The sequence below is a fragment of the Arvicola amphibius genome, chromosome 12 (assembly GCF_903992535.2).
Source record: "Arvicola amphibius chromosome 12, mArvAmp1.2, whole genome shotgun sequence".
In the NCBI taxonomy this organism is placed as follows: Eukaryota; Metazoa; Chordata; class Mammalia; order Rodentia; family Cricetidae; genus Arvicola; species Arvicola amphibius.
Window position 1 is genome coordinate 35,063,407 of NC_052058.2, and position 14,830 is coordinate 35,078,236.

General features: G+C 45.2%; 1 protein-coding gene across 1 annotated transcript in view; it reads left to right on the forward strand.

The window, feature by feature from the left end:
• Positions 1-14,830, forward strand: part of Grid1 (glutamate ionotropic receptor delta type subunit 1) — a 729,852-nt gene that overhangs the window by 432,011 nt on the left and 283,011 nt on the right. The window contains exon 5 of the mRNA XM_038349621.1: positions 6,564-6,617. Coding sequence (XP_038205549.1) covers positions 6,564-6,617 — 54 coding nt within the window. The remainder of the gene's footprint in view (positions 1-6,563; positions 6,618-14,830) is intronic.

Consider the following 14,830-nt stretch of genomic DNA (forward strand, 5'->3'; position numbering starts at 1 on the left):
CATTATCCCGGGCTGCCAGTGTTGGGAAGGGGGGGGTTCCTAGATAAGTGGCCAACAATTAATGCACGCATAAATTATCCGTGGCGTTTGTACTTTGTAAAATAAACCCTGAGCAATGGAGTTGGAAAGCTTCCATGTGGAGTTTTTTTCCACTCCATTTACTAGTCCTATAGGCTAAGATAAAGGGGAACAGGCTCACACCTAAGGAACCAGTGGAATAATGGTCTTGAGCTTACGAGGACAAATTAGCCTGGATACAGGCACTGCTGCATGTAATGGTTTTGTTTCGAAATGAGACAAGCAAACAAATAAACATGAAAATAAACAAAAAAATTCTTATTTTGTTTCCACTGTCGTGGGACATGGGCTAGGTTTTCAAGATAATATACTTTCTCAGACAATTGTTTTGGCCTTCTGGGGAGCCATATGACTGAGGTTTGAGTGTACCGACTCGGGCTAGCATTCAAATCCATTCTCTGTGAAACATTCTTCTACAAAAATCTAAGTCTGCATAGAACAATCCGTTTTCCATTGTGAAATGGGTACCTATTTAGATTTTTAGGAATAAATGACATGCATGGGTTATAAAGTAGAGGAGATGCTGGATTGAAGTGTCCAGGAGGAGTCTCAGAAGTAGGCTCCCACCGGCCTTAGAGATGCCTCAAACTTGGTTCTGTATTGCAGTCTCAGGACACAAGTGTGTCCTGGTGTAGGCGCATCCTACAGTGTGCTGAGCACCTGTGTTCTCTTGCTTCCGTATGGAAGTGATCCTCATCACCTCATGATCAAGGGACATCTGTCAATCCCCTCCAGCCTCAGTCTTGGCATGATGCTTGATACTTGCCATTTCTGCTATGCCCAGGAACTGCTTTCTGCCCAGTGCCTGCTTGGGAGCCCAGAGCTGGAACATAGCCAGAATCTCTTTCTCTATGGAGGCTGCGGATCAGGGTGGCCAGAATGGCATTCACATGTCTCATTTCCGAGTGGGCCCACAGGATGGCGTGTGGGAAAAAAATACTGGAGGTTCACATCAGGCTGCTGCTTATGACCAATGAGACACCTTCCCATCTACCCTTAGCTTTCCCAGGGGTGGGAAGAACAGTTGCTCTCTGCTGTTTTAGCCAGGGTCTGTCTATGGCATTATACTTTCACCTCCAAAGGCTGACATGTTGGTGTCATGTGAATGTCCATACAATCTATACATATATGGGCATGTGGGTGCACACTGTGTACCTTCCACCATCTGTGTCACCTTCCACATCTGTTGGTTTTTTTCTGTTACCACCATCTTCTGCTGCCTCGCTCTGATCTAAAGGGCTAGAAGAAAATGAACTTGATCCCTTTGAAGTCCCAACTCCTCATCTTGTTTTCCAAAATTTTGTGTTTGCTGGTCTTGACAAGACACACTAGTCAGGCACATAGGCTCTGGTCAGTTCGGCAGTGCCTTGTAGGATTCATGACAGTGCACAAGGACTATCTGCATTGGACCAAAGCTTTGAGCCACTGTAGCAATCCCTCTGTGTTCACTGAAACCTAGGACCTGGCTAGGTCCATGTGTAACTCCTGTAGTTACTTAGGTATCTTCCCTGCTTTTTCTTAAGGATGGGACCAACAGTCATGGCTGTTGCTCCAGGGAGAAACCTAACTAACTTGTCACTTGACGGAGGTGAATGAGAAGGTCATCTCTGAGCATAGGCTATCTCACCGACACCCCAAATACACACTTGCAGAATATAGGAGCTACCATCAGTGTATTTGTTTGAGTCAGCTCTTCTCTGTAGATGCCTGCCGTGCTATGTGGCTGGAGAATTCCATGTTGGGCAAGAGAAGGGAGATACCATGCTGGGCTTCTCTGAGGCCTCTGGGAATATGGAGGAGACATCACCTTTCAAAATACACATTGTATTTTTCCCCTCAAATCACGGTTTGACCCTATAATGGCAGAGGCATGGCATTTAGTGGAGTTGTGTGTTTAACAGCATCAGGACAGATGCCAAGGCATGGTTGGCAGTTCTTGTCTGTTAAGCAAAGGAAAGAAAGTATGAGGGATGATGCATGTGGCAGAGGCTCTGGAATGATGATGGAAGAGATCCCAGAGTGACTCCAAGGCAGAAGAAGCAGGGGGACGGAAAGAGGAGGACTTTTGCAACGACTGATCATGTATTGAGCTCCTTTCTAGATTGGTAAAACGACACATAACGTCATTTAATTCTTAACATTGCCCCAGGCTGGAGCTGTTGATTTCAGATTGGGATCCCAGAAGCAGACTTGGAGAGGAGCAATCAGATGACAATTATTTATGGAGTATTCCCAGAGGAATTCAAACAAGAAAGCCAGCGGGTACTTGGAGATGGGGAAGCAGGGAAATGAAGGATGCCAGGTGACGTAGTTGTGACCTCATTCCGTAGCTGGATTCTGGGAACAGCTGAGATGACACTGAGAGACATCCCCACCTGGGGGCAAGGCAGCTGAAATCTGCATCCTTGGCAGCCTCGGTTCTTGGTTAGGGTATAAATTCCCAGGTAATCATGAGTGCCACGAACAGTTCTGGCAGCCGGAGTCTTGGGTGTCTGTGGTTGAGAATTAGCACACCGGCAGTTTGGGTAGTCAAATATCCCACTATGGTGTGAGGGGCTTTAGGTAGCATACCATAGCATGGTTAGTACTCAAGGGCTGTTGGCCACAAAAATGTGCTTGGGGAGGTGATACAGATCACCAGGGAGCAGATAGGAAAGGCTCCCCTGTACCACACTTGTGCCACGATGAAAGAAGGACTTGTTTCTATCTGCCACAGACATATATGGGAGGAGAAGGGAGAGGCTGGCGCTTAGAAGGGGAACCAACAGTGATGAGCGGGACCCTACCCTCTGGTCTGTGAGCAGTTAGGACTCATCACACGGAGCTGGCAGCTCTCCACTCACTGCAAAGGGAGGCAAGTGTAGCTTTGCTCAGTCTGCAGTAGCTGCCCTTTCTTACCACCCATCCCAGTCTCCGTGTGAGCTGTGCCCTCTGGGAAGAAAAAAAGGCTGTATCCAAGTGCTATTTATCTCACGTGGGAAAAAAGAGGCTTAACAAATTAGCTGTTGCTTAATTGGTGAGGGAAAGTAGGACAGGGAAGTTGGCCAGCCTTCCTGCGGGGTTTTCTGATCAATTCTCTCTGCCAGTCTCTTCCATGGCTAAGTCTGCTAGCAGGTAGGAAGACTTCTTAGGAGAGCCGTGTTCCCACACACTCGCTAGGATCTCATAGTAATTGCCCATGGTCATTGGCAATGCTGGAATCTCTCAGCTGTCAAATGCACCTGCACCTTGATATTCAAGGAGCTATAGGTTCCGTGGGAAAGGTTTCAGCGTGTCAAGGTGCAGGTCGGAGCTGGAAAACCACGAGGGTGTTATGCAGGTGTCTGCTTTCAGCCAGTTACAATGATTTAAAACACTCTCTGGGGACTCCTTACTGTAGTCTGACTTGGGGCTCATTGCGGTGGATGTCAGTTCAGCATTGGGTTATGCCTCCCGCTCACGGTCACCCTCCAAGTCATTTCTAACTTTTCCAGCCACTGTTGACATTGCCAACCCTGGGGGACCTCTGATGGGCCTCGTTACGCTGAGGCAGCCTATTTGCCTTATCTGTAAATGTAGAAAACTTTGTTTTTCTGCTGTGTTTATCTTCTCTGATTACTAGTAAATCTACTCTTAGATGCTGCAAAGAGCAACTTGAACTCTTCCCCAAGACAGTTCTTCATTTGATTAGACACCTCTACTGTCCTGCTCAGTAAGGGTTCCTTGTTACTCATGTGGCTGTTGCCTTAAACTGTCTCACTTCGTGCCTGGGATCTAGGGTGAGGTTCCTCCCATCGCTGGGGTGGCTCACTCAGATCAACACCAAGGGTAGAACCAGCACCTCAACTCTCAGCCTTTCCATCGGTCTTTAGTCTCTACTGCTTTCAAATTTTATCTCAGCATTTGCTATTTTCTGTTTTGAGTTCAGCCTCATTGACCTCCCCCTGGTGAGATTCAGTTTAGCATTCCAGCCTTTGGGACCTTATGAAACCCTCCAAGTTCTGTGTCATATGCTAATTTGATATGCAAGTTGCTGATGGAAAAATGAGCATTAAGGAAGTGCGGAAAGGTTAAGGGTTGAATGCAGCAAGGGCCCAGCCATGTGTTCAGAGTATTTAGATCACTGTCCAGTGCGTTTTCTTCTTATCACCAAGGTCTTAGCTATCTAAAGACATCTGTGGTTGTCTGCATGTAGAGAAGAGGGGGACTCTAGGCTGGGTGGCCAAGACTCCACCCCAGGGTGCTCTCCTCTCACCACTCACACTTCAGGGTCCTCAAGAGACGTTGACTCTTGGGTCTTATCGGTGTCTCTTGAGACAGCCTCTCTCCAGACTTGCAGAATGGGATGGGGAATATCTCAGGGAAAAGCACTATGGTCCACAGATGCCTCTGGCCTCCTTGAGGCTTCCTTCCTTCCAAGGGCATAAACTAGTACCAAGAGCTTCCTTCCTGAGGTTGGCGGGGCTCTGTTTATCCAAGGAAATACAATGTTAATTGAGTAAGGCTTCTGGGACCAAAGGATACAGGATAGACGTGAGCACTTGAAGAATGAGGGTGAACCTCTGGAGTGGCCATTCTCTTATCTCTGTTTCCTGTGAAATTCTTGGGACACTTATGAACCTCATTCTCTGAATTTCCCTCTTTCTGGCCTCAAGGGTTACATACTTTTGCAGACAGGTAAGGGGCAAGGGTTATCTGTATTTTATACATGACATCACTAGACAAATGATAATGGGTAGGATTATTTCTTCCTATTTTAGACTCTTGCCTGGGGTTCACAGCCTGGTACTCTCTCACTCATAGGCTATAGAGAGGTCAATCCCTGTTCTTCAACCCCAAGCATACTTTTCTGTTCCCATGGAGCTAGGCCCTAAAGGAGCTCTGTGCTCTGATAGTGTAGGTGCCTCAGCACCACGCATGCCTGAGAACTTTGCTAGCCACACACAGGTTGTAGTCACAGGTGTATGTTCTGACACCACTACACGTACTTTCTTAAGTACAATCACCTCTGTACATACTGATAAGAAAATGTAAATTTGATATATCGATAAGTTAGCAATGAGATTTTTGCCTGATATGCATTTCTTAAAGTGAATTTAACTTAAGCATCTGCCTGATAGGCATGGATAGATATGTATTTGTATGATATGACTGTAGAAGCTTCTGGAAGGGGTCACTTCAGACAGCTTCCAGGGGTTAACTCTGGAAGAATAAATGGGGGAGCTTTTACGACATTAGCACATTTGTTTAAAATGAGAAAGTATTATGGGGTGAGTTTAATTAAGCATCTTAATTTGTCTATATTTTTAAAATCAAGAGTAATAAAAATTACATTACCAAAATGTTAAAAAAAATGTAAAAAGAAAAGGAGTAAATCTGAAAGTGCTTTCCCAGGTTCATAGATGGCTTGGCGCTATGCCCGGTGCTCAGCAAGCTCTTGGCACATGCTCACCGTGAAGGTTCTTGCAGGACATGCTTGCAAATCATCAGTCCCTTCCAGCTCTTTTCGTCTGTTGGCTTTCTAACTCAAGGAGAGAGAAAGTTCCCGTAAACACATGCAAGAGAGCCAGGCACGGTGGTGCATGCCTATAATCTTAGGCCTTTGGAGTTGGAGGATCAGGAGTTCATGGCTATCTTGGGTATACAGTGGGTTTTAGACTCGCCTTTGCTGTATAATACCCTTTCTTAAATAAAAGCAAAACCAAACAAACACCTGGACAAACAAGCTCAAAGCATGCAAACAAAACAAGGGACTGGATTTTGCCTGCTGCTGTCTCTCACTTGTTCATATGTCGGGCTATGTTGATTGAATGCCTGCTATGTGTGGGTGTCAGAACAAAGTTCTGGGACACAACTGTGGCTTGTGAGACTTTAATCTTGTCCCCACCCAACCTGGCGGAGAAAATAGAAACAATACAGTCACAGCCTTTCACACACAACAGCGGTAAGTGCTGTAGCAAGGTAGTGCAGAGAGTGGTGGGGATGGACCCCGTCCTCAATACCTGGAAAGAACCCAGCTCTATGGATCCTAAAGAGAATGCAAAGGAGCTTTACAGTTTAGCGAGGATCTTCTGTTTCCTGGTGTTTCTCAGCACAGCAGGACGAGCTGCCATAAATCCAATCTATCAGTTTTCTAGTTCTGTACTTTTGTGTGTTGATGATGCTATCCTTAAGTGCCCCTCTGGAAAGGAATTTGCATGCATTCTTGGGGAAGGAAGACTTTGACTGTACCTGGGGTCTGTGGTAACTGTAGGACTGTCTAGGGCCTCTAACCTTGCTCCTGGCCATTGCAGGAGAGCATGGAAGGACAGGGGAAAATAAGATATCTGTGTTCAGATGTGTTTCTCTTGTGGCCGAGGCAGCCAAAGTGGGCTTTGGGGGGCTTGTTCTGTGAGGAAAAAATTCTGCAGAAAAAATGGTTATAAAATGTCATCCCAGCCATCGTCTTGTGTGTCTGCCAGCTTCTGCCTTGCTTCTGTTCATGTACGTTCTTGTTCTCTCTGCAGGCTGTGGAGACTAACCTGGCTTCCAAGGACAGCCACTGGGTCTTTGTGAATGAGGTAAGAGCCCCAGAATGGTGATGGGTGTGGGCTGCCTGCTGTCGAGTTTTCCCACTGCCCCATGGGAAGACTCAGAACAATCTTTCCAAGTCTAATCCTGACATGGGGCCTGGAATGGATCCTGGAGTTCCATTTTGCCAAGGCAAGAGGGCAGAGAGCTGGCCTTGGCCAGTCAAGATGCTTACCTGGAGCACATGGTATCCAATAGAACAATCCAGTCCATGAGACTAGCAAATGTCAGAGAAGTGATTTCAGAATTAGGTAAAGGGGTAAGGTGAGGCTGCTAGTCAATTAGGAGCCAGGGCCTTGGAGCTTAGACCAGGTTATAAAATAAATACAGACGGCAGCAGGAAATAGGCATAAGTCCTATGAGTCCCTATCTCATGCAGAATATTACAAGCGTGAGAGATCATTATGTGTCTGAGTGTAAGTAGGAGTGTATATGTTTCTAAGTGTGTACATGTGTGAAATGTAATGGTTTGCATATATATGCATGTACATATATGTGAGGAGCACTATGTGTGTGAGAACATGGTATGGTATAACAGAGTATGTGTATGAATTGTGTACATATGAGTGTTGTTACTGTGCGTGTATATTCATGTGACTGCTTATGTGCAAACCTCTATATGTACAAGTGTGTATTGTGAGAGTTATGTATAGGTTTGTGCATGTGGATATGTGAATGTGCATGTGTGACTGTATTAGGATGTATGTGTGAGTTGTTTGTCACTGTGGGTATATCTGAGTATGAAAGTGTGTCAACTGTGTGTTTGTGTGTGCATACATGAATTGTAAATGTATGTGACTATATGTATATGGGTGTGTATGTATATCTTTAGGTCTGGCCACCCCACTAGTTTGGCCTTAGGGGTGAATGGAAGCCCGAGGCATCAGTCCTGGGATAAAAGGTGTGTGCCACCACCACCCAACTCCCTGAGTTATTACAACAATGAAAACACGAGCTAGCTCTCCCTAAGAAGACCATTTATTATTATATCATCACATTCATCATTCATAATGAGTATTAAGGACCTCAAAATAAAATAATTTTGGAGATTCACAAAAAGATTTTCCCTGTTCACTCTTTAGAGATTGTGTCCTGCCGGCCTGTGTTGAAGCTATTACACGTGCCCCCATCTATACTGAAAAACCCCCTCTGCCCACATACTCTTTCAGGAAGCAGAGTCAGGGCAACCTGTGTGGCCTCCACATGCTGTTCGTTGAGAGCAGATCTGTAAATGTTTCTTGGTTTTGTGTTCAGTGGGGGCACAGCCTACAACTGCTCCTAAATTAGCTGGATCAATTTCTAATGGCTTCATTCTGGGAGATCTAAGGTTTATTATGTGGGTAATTTCTTCTTTTTATGATGTGTATTTCTTTATTAGCTCAGGCCTAATATGGCTGAGATCCATTTTGGGTGGCTGCTGTTAATAATGGCGCAGGTAGCATCACACTCTAACTGCTCGCCAGGCCCACTGCTATGGTTTTCCTCTTTGAGTCCACATCTCATGAGCTCCCTGCCTACATGGACCAGCTGGAGACACAAGGTACCGCCCCTTTCGCTTAGAGCAGTTCTGTAACTGTGCTGGTAAAATTAGGAGAGGGGATGTGACTGCCCCCACCCTGATCTTCAGAACCCGCTTGAGGCTCCATTGATCCTCACTAAGTTTTGATTCTCAGAGCTTTGCTGCTTCTCTTCAGGCTCTTCAAAGCCCAGTGGCCTTTGTTCCAGTGAAAGGAAGCGTTCTGCAAGTGTCCCTGAAGTCAAATGTCTGGCGCTGGTTTTCCTTTTTGGATCACTCCTCCACAGTGAATAGCCAGTGTTTCTCTGTGGCCAGGCTTCAGAAACCTACTATTTTACATTTTAAAGATCCTTTTCTCTTACCTCTTCTGCATCCCCACCCATTCATCCCCAGGCCCTGTCTCTCTAGCGTGACTCCCTCTCCAGGGCTGAACACCAAGTATGAGATGCTTTGGGGTGCCTCCTACCCTCAGGAACCTAGGTATTTTGTAGGCAGTAGCTTGAACCCAGATCTTAGAGTTCCCAGGCGACAGGGATAGAAAGGGGCACCTGTAGAGTCAGCAAAGGAGCAGCCACAGGAGGAAGTCTGTGCTTCACCACAGAGAGAACTCACGTGGGCTGGCCACAAAGCACAGGCTGATCTGAGAGTTCTGAACTAGACACGTCTTTCTTCAGAAGTGAGGGGATTTGGGAAACCCACTGCTCTCTTCAATCTTCTGTCCTTCTCCAGGAAGGCTCTTTCCCTTGAGAGGTACAGGACAGCAGCCAGTGTTCCTTGTCAATCACTTTTCAGCTTTTAACCCCTGGACCTGCTCCCCAATAGCCCCACTAGGGAATTGTCGTCACCCCTACTTTACAGGCAAGGAACCAGAAGTTGCCAGAGTCGAATCAGTTCCTCAAGGCCAGGCACAGATTGTGTGTTGCCCATGAGATTCATTTTCCCCTGTTTTTTTGTGTGTATACACATTTTTGCCCATGTGGATGAGTTTGCACATGTGTGTCAGCATGTGGAAGCCTGAAGTTGCTGTTGGGCATCAACTGCAATTGCTCTTCCACCTTATTTATAGAGGGAGGATCTCTCAGCCAAATGCAGAGCTCACTGATACAGCCTGTCTAGCCGGCTCGCTCTTGGAATACTCTTTCGGCCTTCTGAAGCAGAAATTACAAAGTGGGCTGCCATGACTACCCAGAATTTATGTGTTTTGCCTATTTATTTATTTATTTATTTATTTATTTATTTATTCATTCATTCATTCATTCATTCATTCATTCATTTATTTGTTTATTTGAGAATCTAAACTCATGCTTTCATAGAGATGCTTTAACCACTGGGTCATCTCCACCTTCCTGCCTGTAGAGTTCTTTATGAAGATTGTCTAGCTCCAAATGGTATAAATGACACCATTGTGCTAATGGCTTTTCAAAGAACCAGAACTTGCAGTCAGTCTGTTTCTGAAAAGCCAGTCAGCAGGGCTCAGGTACTCATGACAGTAGGGACACTCTTTGGCTGACCTTTGGCCCCAGAACATGGACATTCTTAAAGACTTCAGTCCACAGGTGGAGGCTCTGCTAAAGTCTTGACCCCAAGTTCAGATGTGGCATATGGTTAATGGCAGAGATGCTCTCTAAATGACGTTTCAGTTTATCCACTGGGCCAGACCCATGGAGAATGTTATTTACTGTTTAAGCGTGGTCCCAAAGAAAACACGAGCCCGACTCTTCTGCTGGCCCTGTTGTAGCATTTTAAGCACTGCAAAATTTAAACTAACCAATACAGAGCCACAGACAAATAGTTTTCAGTTGCTGATCTCTGTATTATGTGTAGTGACAAGTAATAAAATAAGGAAAACAAAATAAAAAGTCAGGGGGGACAAGCATTTGATGAAGACTCACTTCACAACCTCAGCTCTAGGATTTTCTCTCTCTCTCTCTCTCTCTCTCTCTCTCTCTCTGTGTGTGTGTGTGTGTGTTCAAGTGTGTATAGGTCCATGTATGTTCAAGTACACATGCACATTTGTAAATGTTCATGGGAAGGTCAGAGGCCAATTTCAGGTGTTGTTCTTTGAGTCCCATCCACTTTGAGTTTTGGGAGGCAGGGATTTGCTCTGGCTTTGAGCTCACCAAGCATGCCGGACTGGCTAGGTGAGTCCTTAAAAGTCCATCTGTCTCTGCCTCCCCAGTGACAGGGTTACGAGTGTGCCACCACCCTTCTGTATTTGATTTGCTTCATGTATTTTTCTGGATTCAGGATAAGCATTCAAGGATACATGTTTTTGTTTGCATTATTTTTGTGGTGGGTTTCTTAATACATCTTGTTCACTATTGAGTAGTGTTACATATTACAAGCCTTTTTTAGTTTTTGTTTTTGAGAAGACAAAATTGCCTTCTGAATTTGTGCACGTCTCTGGGAGATTCAGTGATGCTCTGGGTCCTAGTATGGGACACTGGCAAGCAGATGTAGTTTTGGCATAAAGTGTATCTTTATTGATTGATTAAGTTTTAAGAACATAGGGAAAGTGAAACCAATCATTGGACAAGGTGGCCAGTATACTGTGAGTCCCTTGAGGACATGGCCAGAACTAGCTTATCAATGAGTCTTTGATGCCTTGTGGAGAAAATAGATTGCCGAAAGGTCGGATTGAAGGTGGGTCAATCTTTACAGTGAAGAGCAAATGGCATTGATGAGCACTTCACAGTCTGTAGCAGAGGAAAAAAAAGCAGTAATTAAAGACCTGAGCCTCAGAGATGGAGATGTTGTTTTATGCCAGCTGAGCCTGGATGTGTTTGGTGGCCTCTGGAACTTCTGTTTCAGGCTGGAGTGAGAGCCTTCTCTCCATTTGGATTTATCAGATTCCAAGTAAAATGTCTTTATGGTTGGCCAAAATACACATGCTGCCCTTAGTGCCGGCTAAACTCTGGACAAGGAGGATAGTGCCTTCCTACGAAGCTTCATCCTGGCAAGAGACAGGTACTTTGTGGTCTGTTCTCTTGAGAACTTTCTGCAGAAAATCCTTCCATGGGATTGTGCAGTGTGATTCTCAGGCTTCTGAAAGACTCTATGTGAGGGGGAAGGTAATTGCTCCACCTGATGCTTAACAGCAGACTTCTTTGGGTGCACTCTTGGAGACATGTTACAACCATTACAGAGTTGGATAGACATGGTTTAAGATGTTTAATAAATAATGTACATGCTTATGGTATTTGAGCTCAGGGATGGTAGGTGGTCAGGGCCCAAGAAAAGGTAGGTTTCCAGAGGTGGGGGAGGGCATAGTTAGCATTACTCTCCCACTGTAGTGTACACCAATGACCCACATGGCCTTGTCCGTTCTAAACCTTGTTCTTAAGCTCCAAACTCAAGAGACTAGCTGCTTTCCTGATCCCCACCCCCCACACAACATAGGACCTTATTGTCCATCTGAAGGTCACTGTGTCTGTCTCAGAGTTCCTGTTCCGCCTCCAAACCTATGTCCTGCTAGTGTTCCTGACCTCGGGCAGCATGCCATGCTCTGGCTGACCCTAGCAGTATAGAGTAGCTCACATTTTGTTGCCTGCATAGCCTGCTGCAGGATGGCTCTTCCCCACCTTTCTACTGTGTTTTACTGCTTAGTCTCCCATTGTCAGGGCTCATGCCTGCAGGGGAATGGTGGCTTCTCTTATTTCCCCAGGAGTATTCCATCTGCTGTTCCCTTCCCAAATCTTAAGCCATCTTAAATCCCTTACAGGGCTCTGCCTTGTTAGCAGCTGACGCATATGCCCATCTCCCTAAGAGCCCACAAGTGAGGGCCTGAATCTCATTCCTGATTCTTTTCTGAAGGAGTCTAGCATAAAGGACTCACCAGAGGAGGCATTTCTGATTAAACCTCCTATCTGTCTCTTGCTTGCTCACCTTGACTCTTCTTGTCTGATTGCCTAAATGCGGAGGAAGAGGCATTGCTAAAAAGCTCAGTCTTCCATGGCCTCAGGAAGCCATGGTGATTATCTCCTTGAGCGACAGCCAACAGCTCCTCTTTCTGCATTGCACCCATTTTTTCTGAGCTTGTATTATGGTCAAAGGGAAGCAGTGCTTCACCAGAGGACCCCAAAGCTCTCCTGGCCTTGGACCAGGTCTCCGGTAGACAGTGGAGTAGTCGGGGTAAGCACTTGAGGAACTTCTTGCAGAAATTCCAAGACGTACGCTGGGGAAAATGTGTTGTTCATCTACAAGAACTCTGTGGGAATAGATTCTGTGATCAAAGGGTGGATCACACTGGAGCTAAATAGTGTGGCCAGACACCCAGGAGGCAGAGGCAAGTGGATCTCTATTAGTTTGAGGCCAGCCTGGTCTACATAGCGGTCTTTAGGCCAGCCAAGGTTTCACAGTGAGAACCTGCCTCAAGACAGATAGACAGATAGACAGCCAAGCAGAGAGTTAAATAGTTAGAAATAGGTATCTCCCATCCAGGCTTGCTGGGGCAAGTGCACACCATACCTTTCCACGTACAATACAGTGAACATTGGCTGCCCCTATGCACTTGATCTCACCACACATCTTATGTGCTTTTGACCTCATGTGCTCACTTTCGCTGGAGTAGGTTATGGACGGGTGGTGCAGAGACCATCTTTAAAGGAAGTCCTGTCTGTGGAGCTGCTCCAACTCGCCCTTAAGAGGACTCTATGCTCCAGTAGGTGCCACATCAGCACGTGGACCTTCTCAGTGCCCTCTCCCTAGGATATTCTTTATGCTTTTCCCTCAGGCCCTACCCCATTTAATTGCTTTCACCGGCTGCTGATCATCATGAGGATCTGTGGAGCAATGGGGGAAACTCTACCAACAGTCAGGAAGGCATGGCTCCAAACTCCCATGACTACCCTACCCAGAACCTCTATGGAGGGTAAACACATAACTGTGGGCTTAGATTACGCTTTGTTAGTGTGGGAAATGATGCCAAGACTAACTGAAGTAAGCAACAGAGGAACACATGAAAGCAGTCCCCTAGCTTTAAGATTTGGGGATGTTTATAACCCTTTGTCTATCTGCATTGCTCAGACGAAGGGGTTATTTTTTTCTTCCTTTCATTTGGAAGACTTTAATTTTGTTTGAGCATTAAGTCCCTGTACTGTTTGCCACCTTTAATTTTAATTTAACATCACTCAATGCCAATTGGTTTGTTGTAATCTATGTACGTGTTTACCTTCATAGCCCCAGTGGGGAGCCTTAGAGAACATGGCCACAGCTTGCCCTTCTCTGACGTTCCAGCTCAGAATCCTGTAGTGAAGAATAGGTGTTGCCATTTGTCAGGCATTAGCTGCAACTAAGAACTGTTTTGATTTTTTTGTTACATTTATTTTGTATGTGAATGTGTGTGTGTGTGTGCTCGTGCGCATGCCAGAGGACAATTTGTAGGACTCAGTTCTTCCCACATAGTTCTTCCAACTTAAATCATCAGGGTTGATGGCAAGGGCCTTCACTCACTAAACCATATCTCTGGCCCAGCACTATTTTCGATTAGTGTTAGTGAAGTTTGATATACAACAAATGGACATATTTTAGTATACACATTAGGTTTGATATAATGCTTCTTTACTCATGAATCATAATTAGTGAAGACAGTTCACATACCCACAACACACAAAGGGTCTTTGTGTGTCTTCGTATTCCACCCTACATCTCTCTGAACTTTTACAACTCTTTAGGCAACTACTGATGGGTTTTTAGTACCATGCTGGTTACTTTGTATTTCTAATGACACAATCTAGAGTTGTATAGAATGAGGGATCCTCAGTTGAAAAGTCACCTCTATCAGATTGGCTTCTGACTGTGTGTGTGAGAGAGATTGTCTTCATTGATGATTATTGCCGGAGAACCCAGACCATGTGGGCAAGGGCATTCCTAGGCTGGCTGGGCCTGGTTGTCTAAGTAAGCTAGCCGACAATGAGGAAGTGGAGAAGCCAGAAAATATGTAACTAAGCAGCATTCCTATATAGATTGTGTTCCATGTTTTTGCCTCTATTTCTGCCTTGAATTCTTGTCTGACTTCTCTCAATGATAGACTGGCCTGGAAGTATAAGATGAAATAAATTGTTTCCTCTCCAAGTTGCTTTGGTCTTGGTGCTTATCACAGCAACAGATCAGGAACTAGAGCAGTCCCTGGTGATGATATCTAACTTCTAGAGATTTGCATAGATAGAACACTTCAGTATCTATTTTTTATTTTCTTTTGATATGGCTTTCTTCAAGTGTAGGTATTTAAAAAATAGAAGTAATTTTCCCCTTTTATTGATGAGTAATATTCAACCGTATGAGTAAATCACATCCAGAGATGGGCATTTTGCATCTCGATTTTTTGGCCAGTATGTCTAATGCTATTAGTGGTTGTCTTAGTCACTGATCTGTGGCTGTGAAGAGACACATGATCAATGCAGCTAATATAAGAGAAAGCATTTAATTCGGGGCTCACTTGCAGTTTCAGAGATTTAGTCTATTATCATGAAGGCATGACGGTATGCAGGGAGATACTAGAGCAGTAGCTAAGAGTTATGTCCTCATCAGCATGTGGAAAATGAGAGTCCTGACTTGGGCTTTGAAATGCACTTGCTCCAACAAGGCCACACCTCCTAATTCTTTCAAATAGTGCCATTCCCTGATGACTAAGCATTCAAATATAGGGAGCCTATGGGGGCCATTCTTCTTCAGACCACCACAGGGATA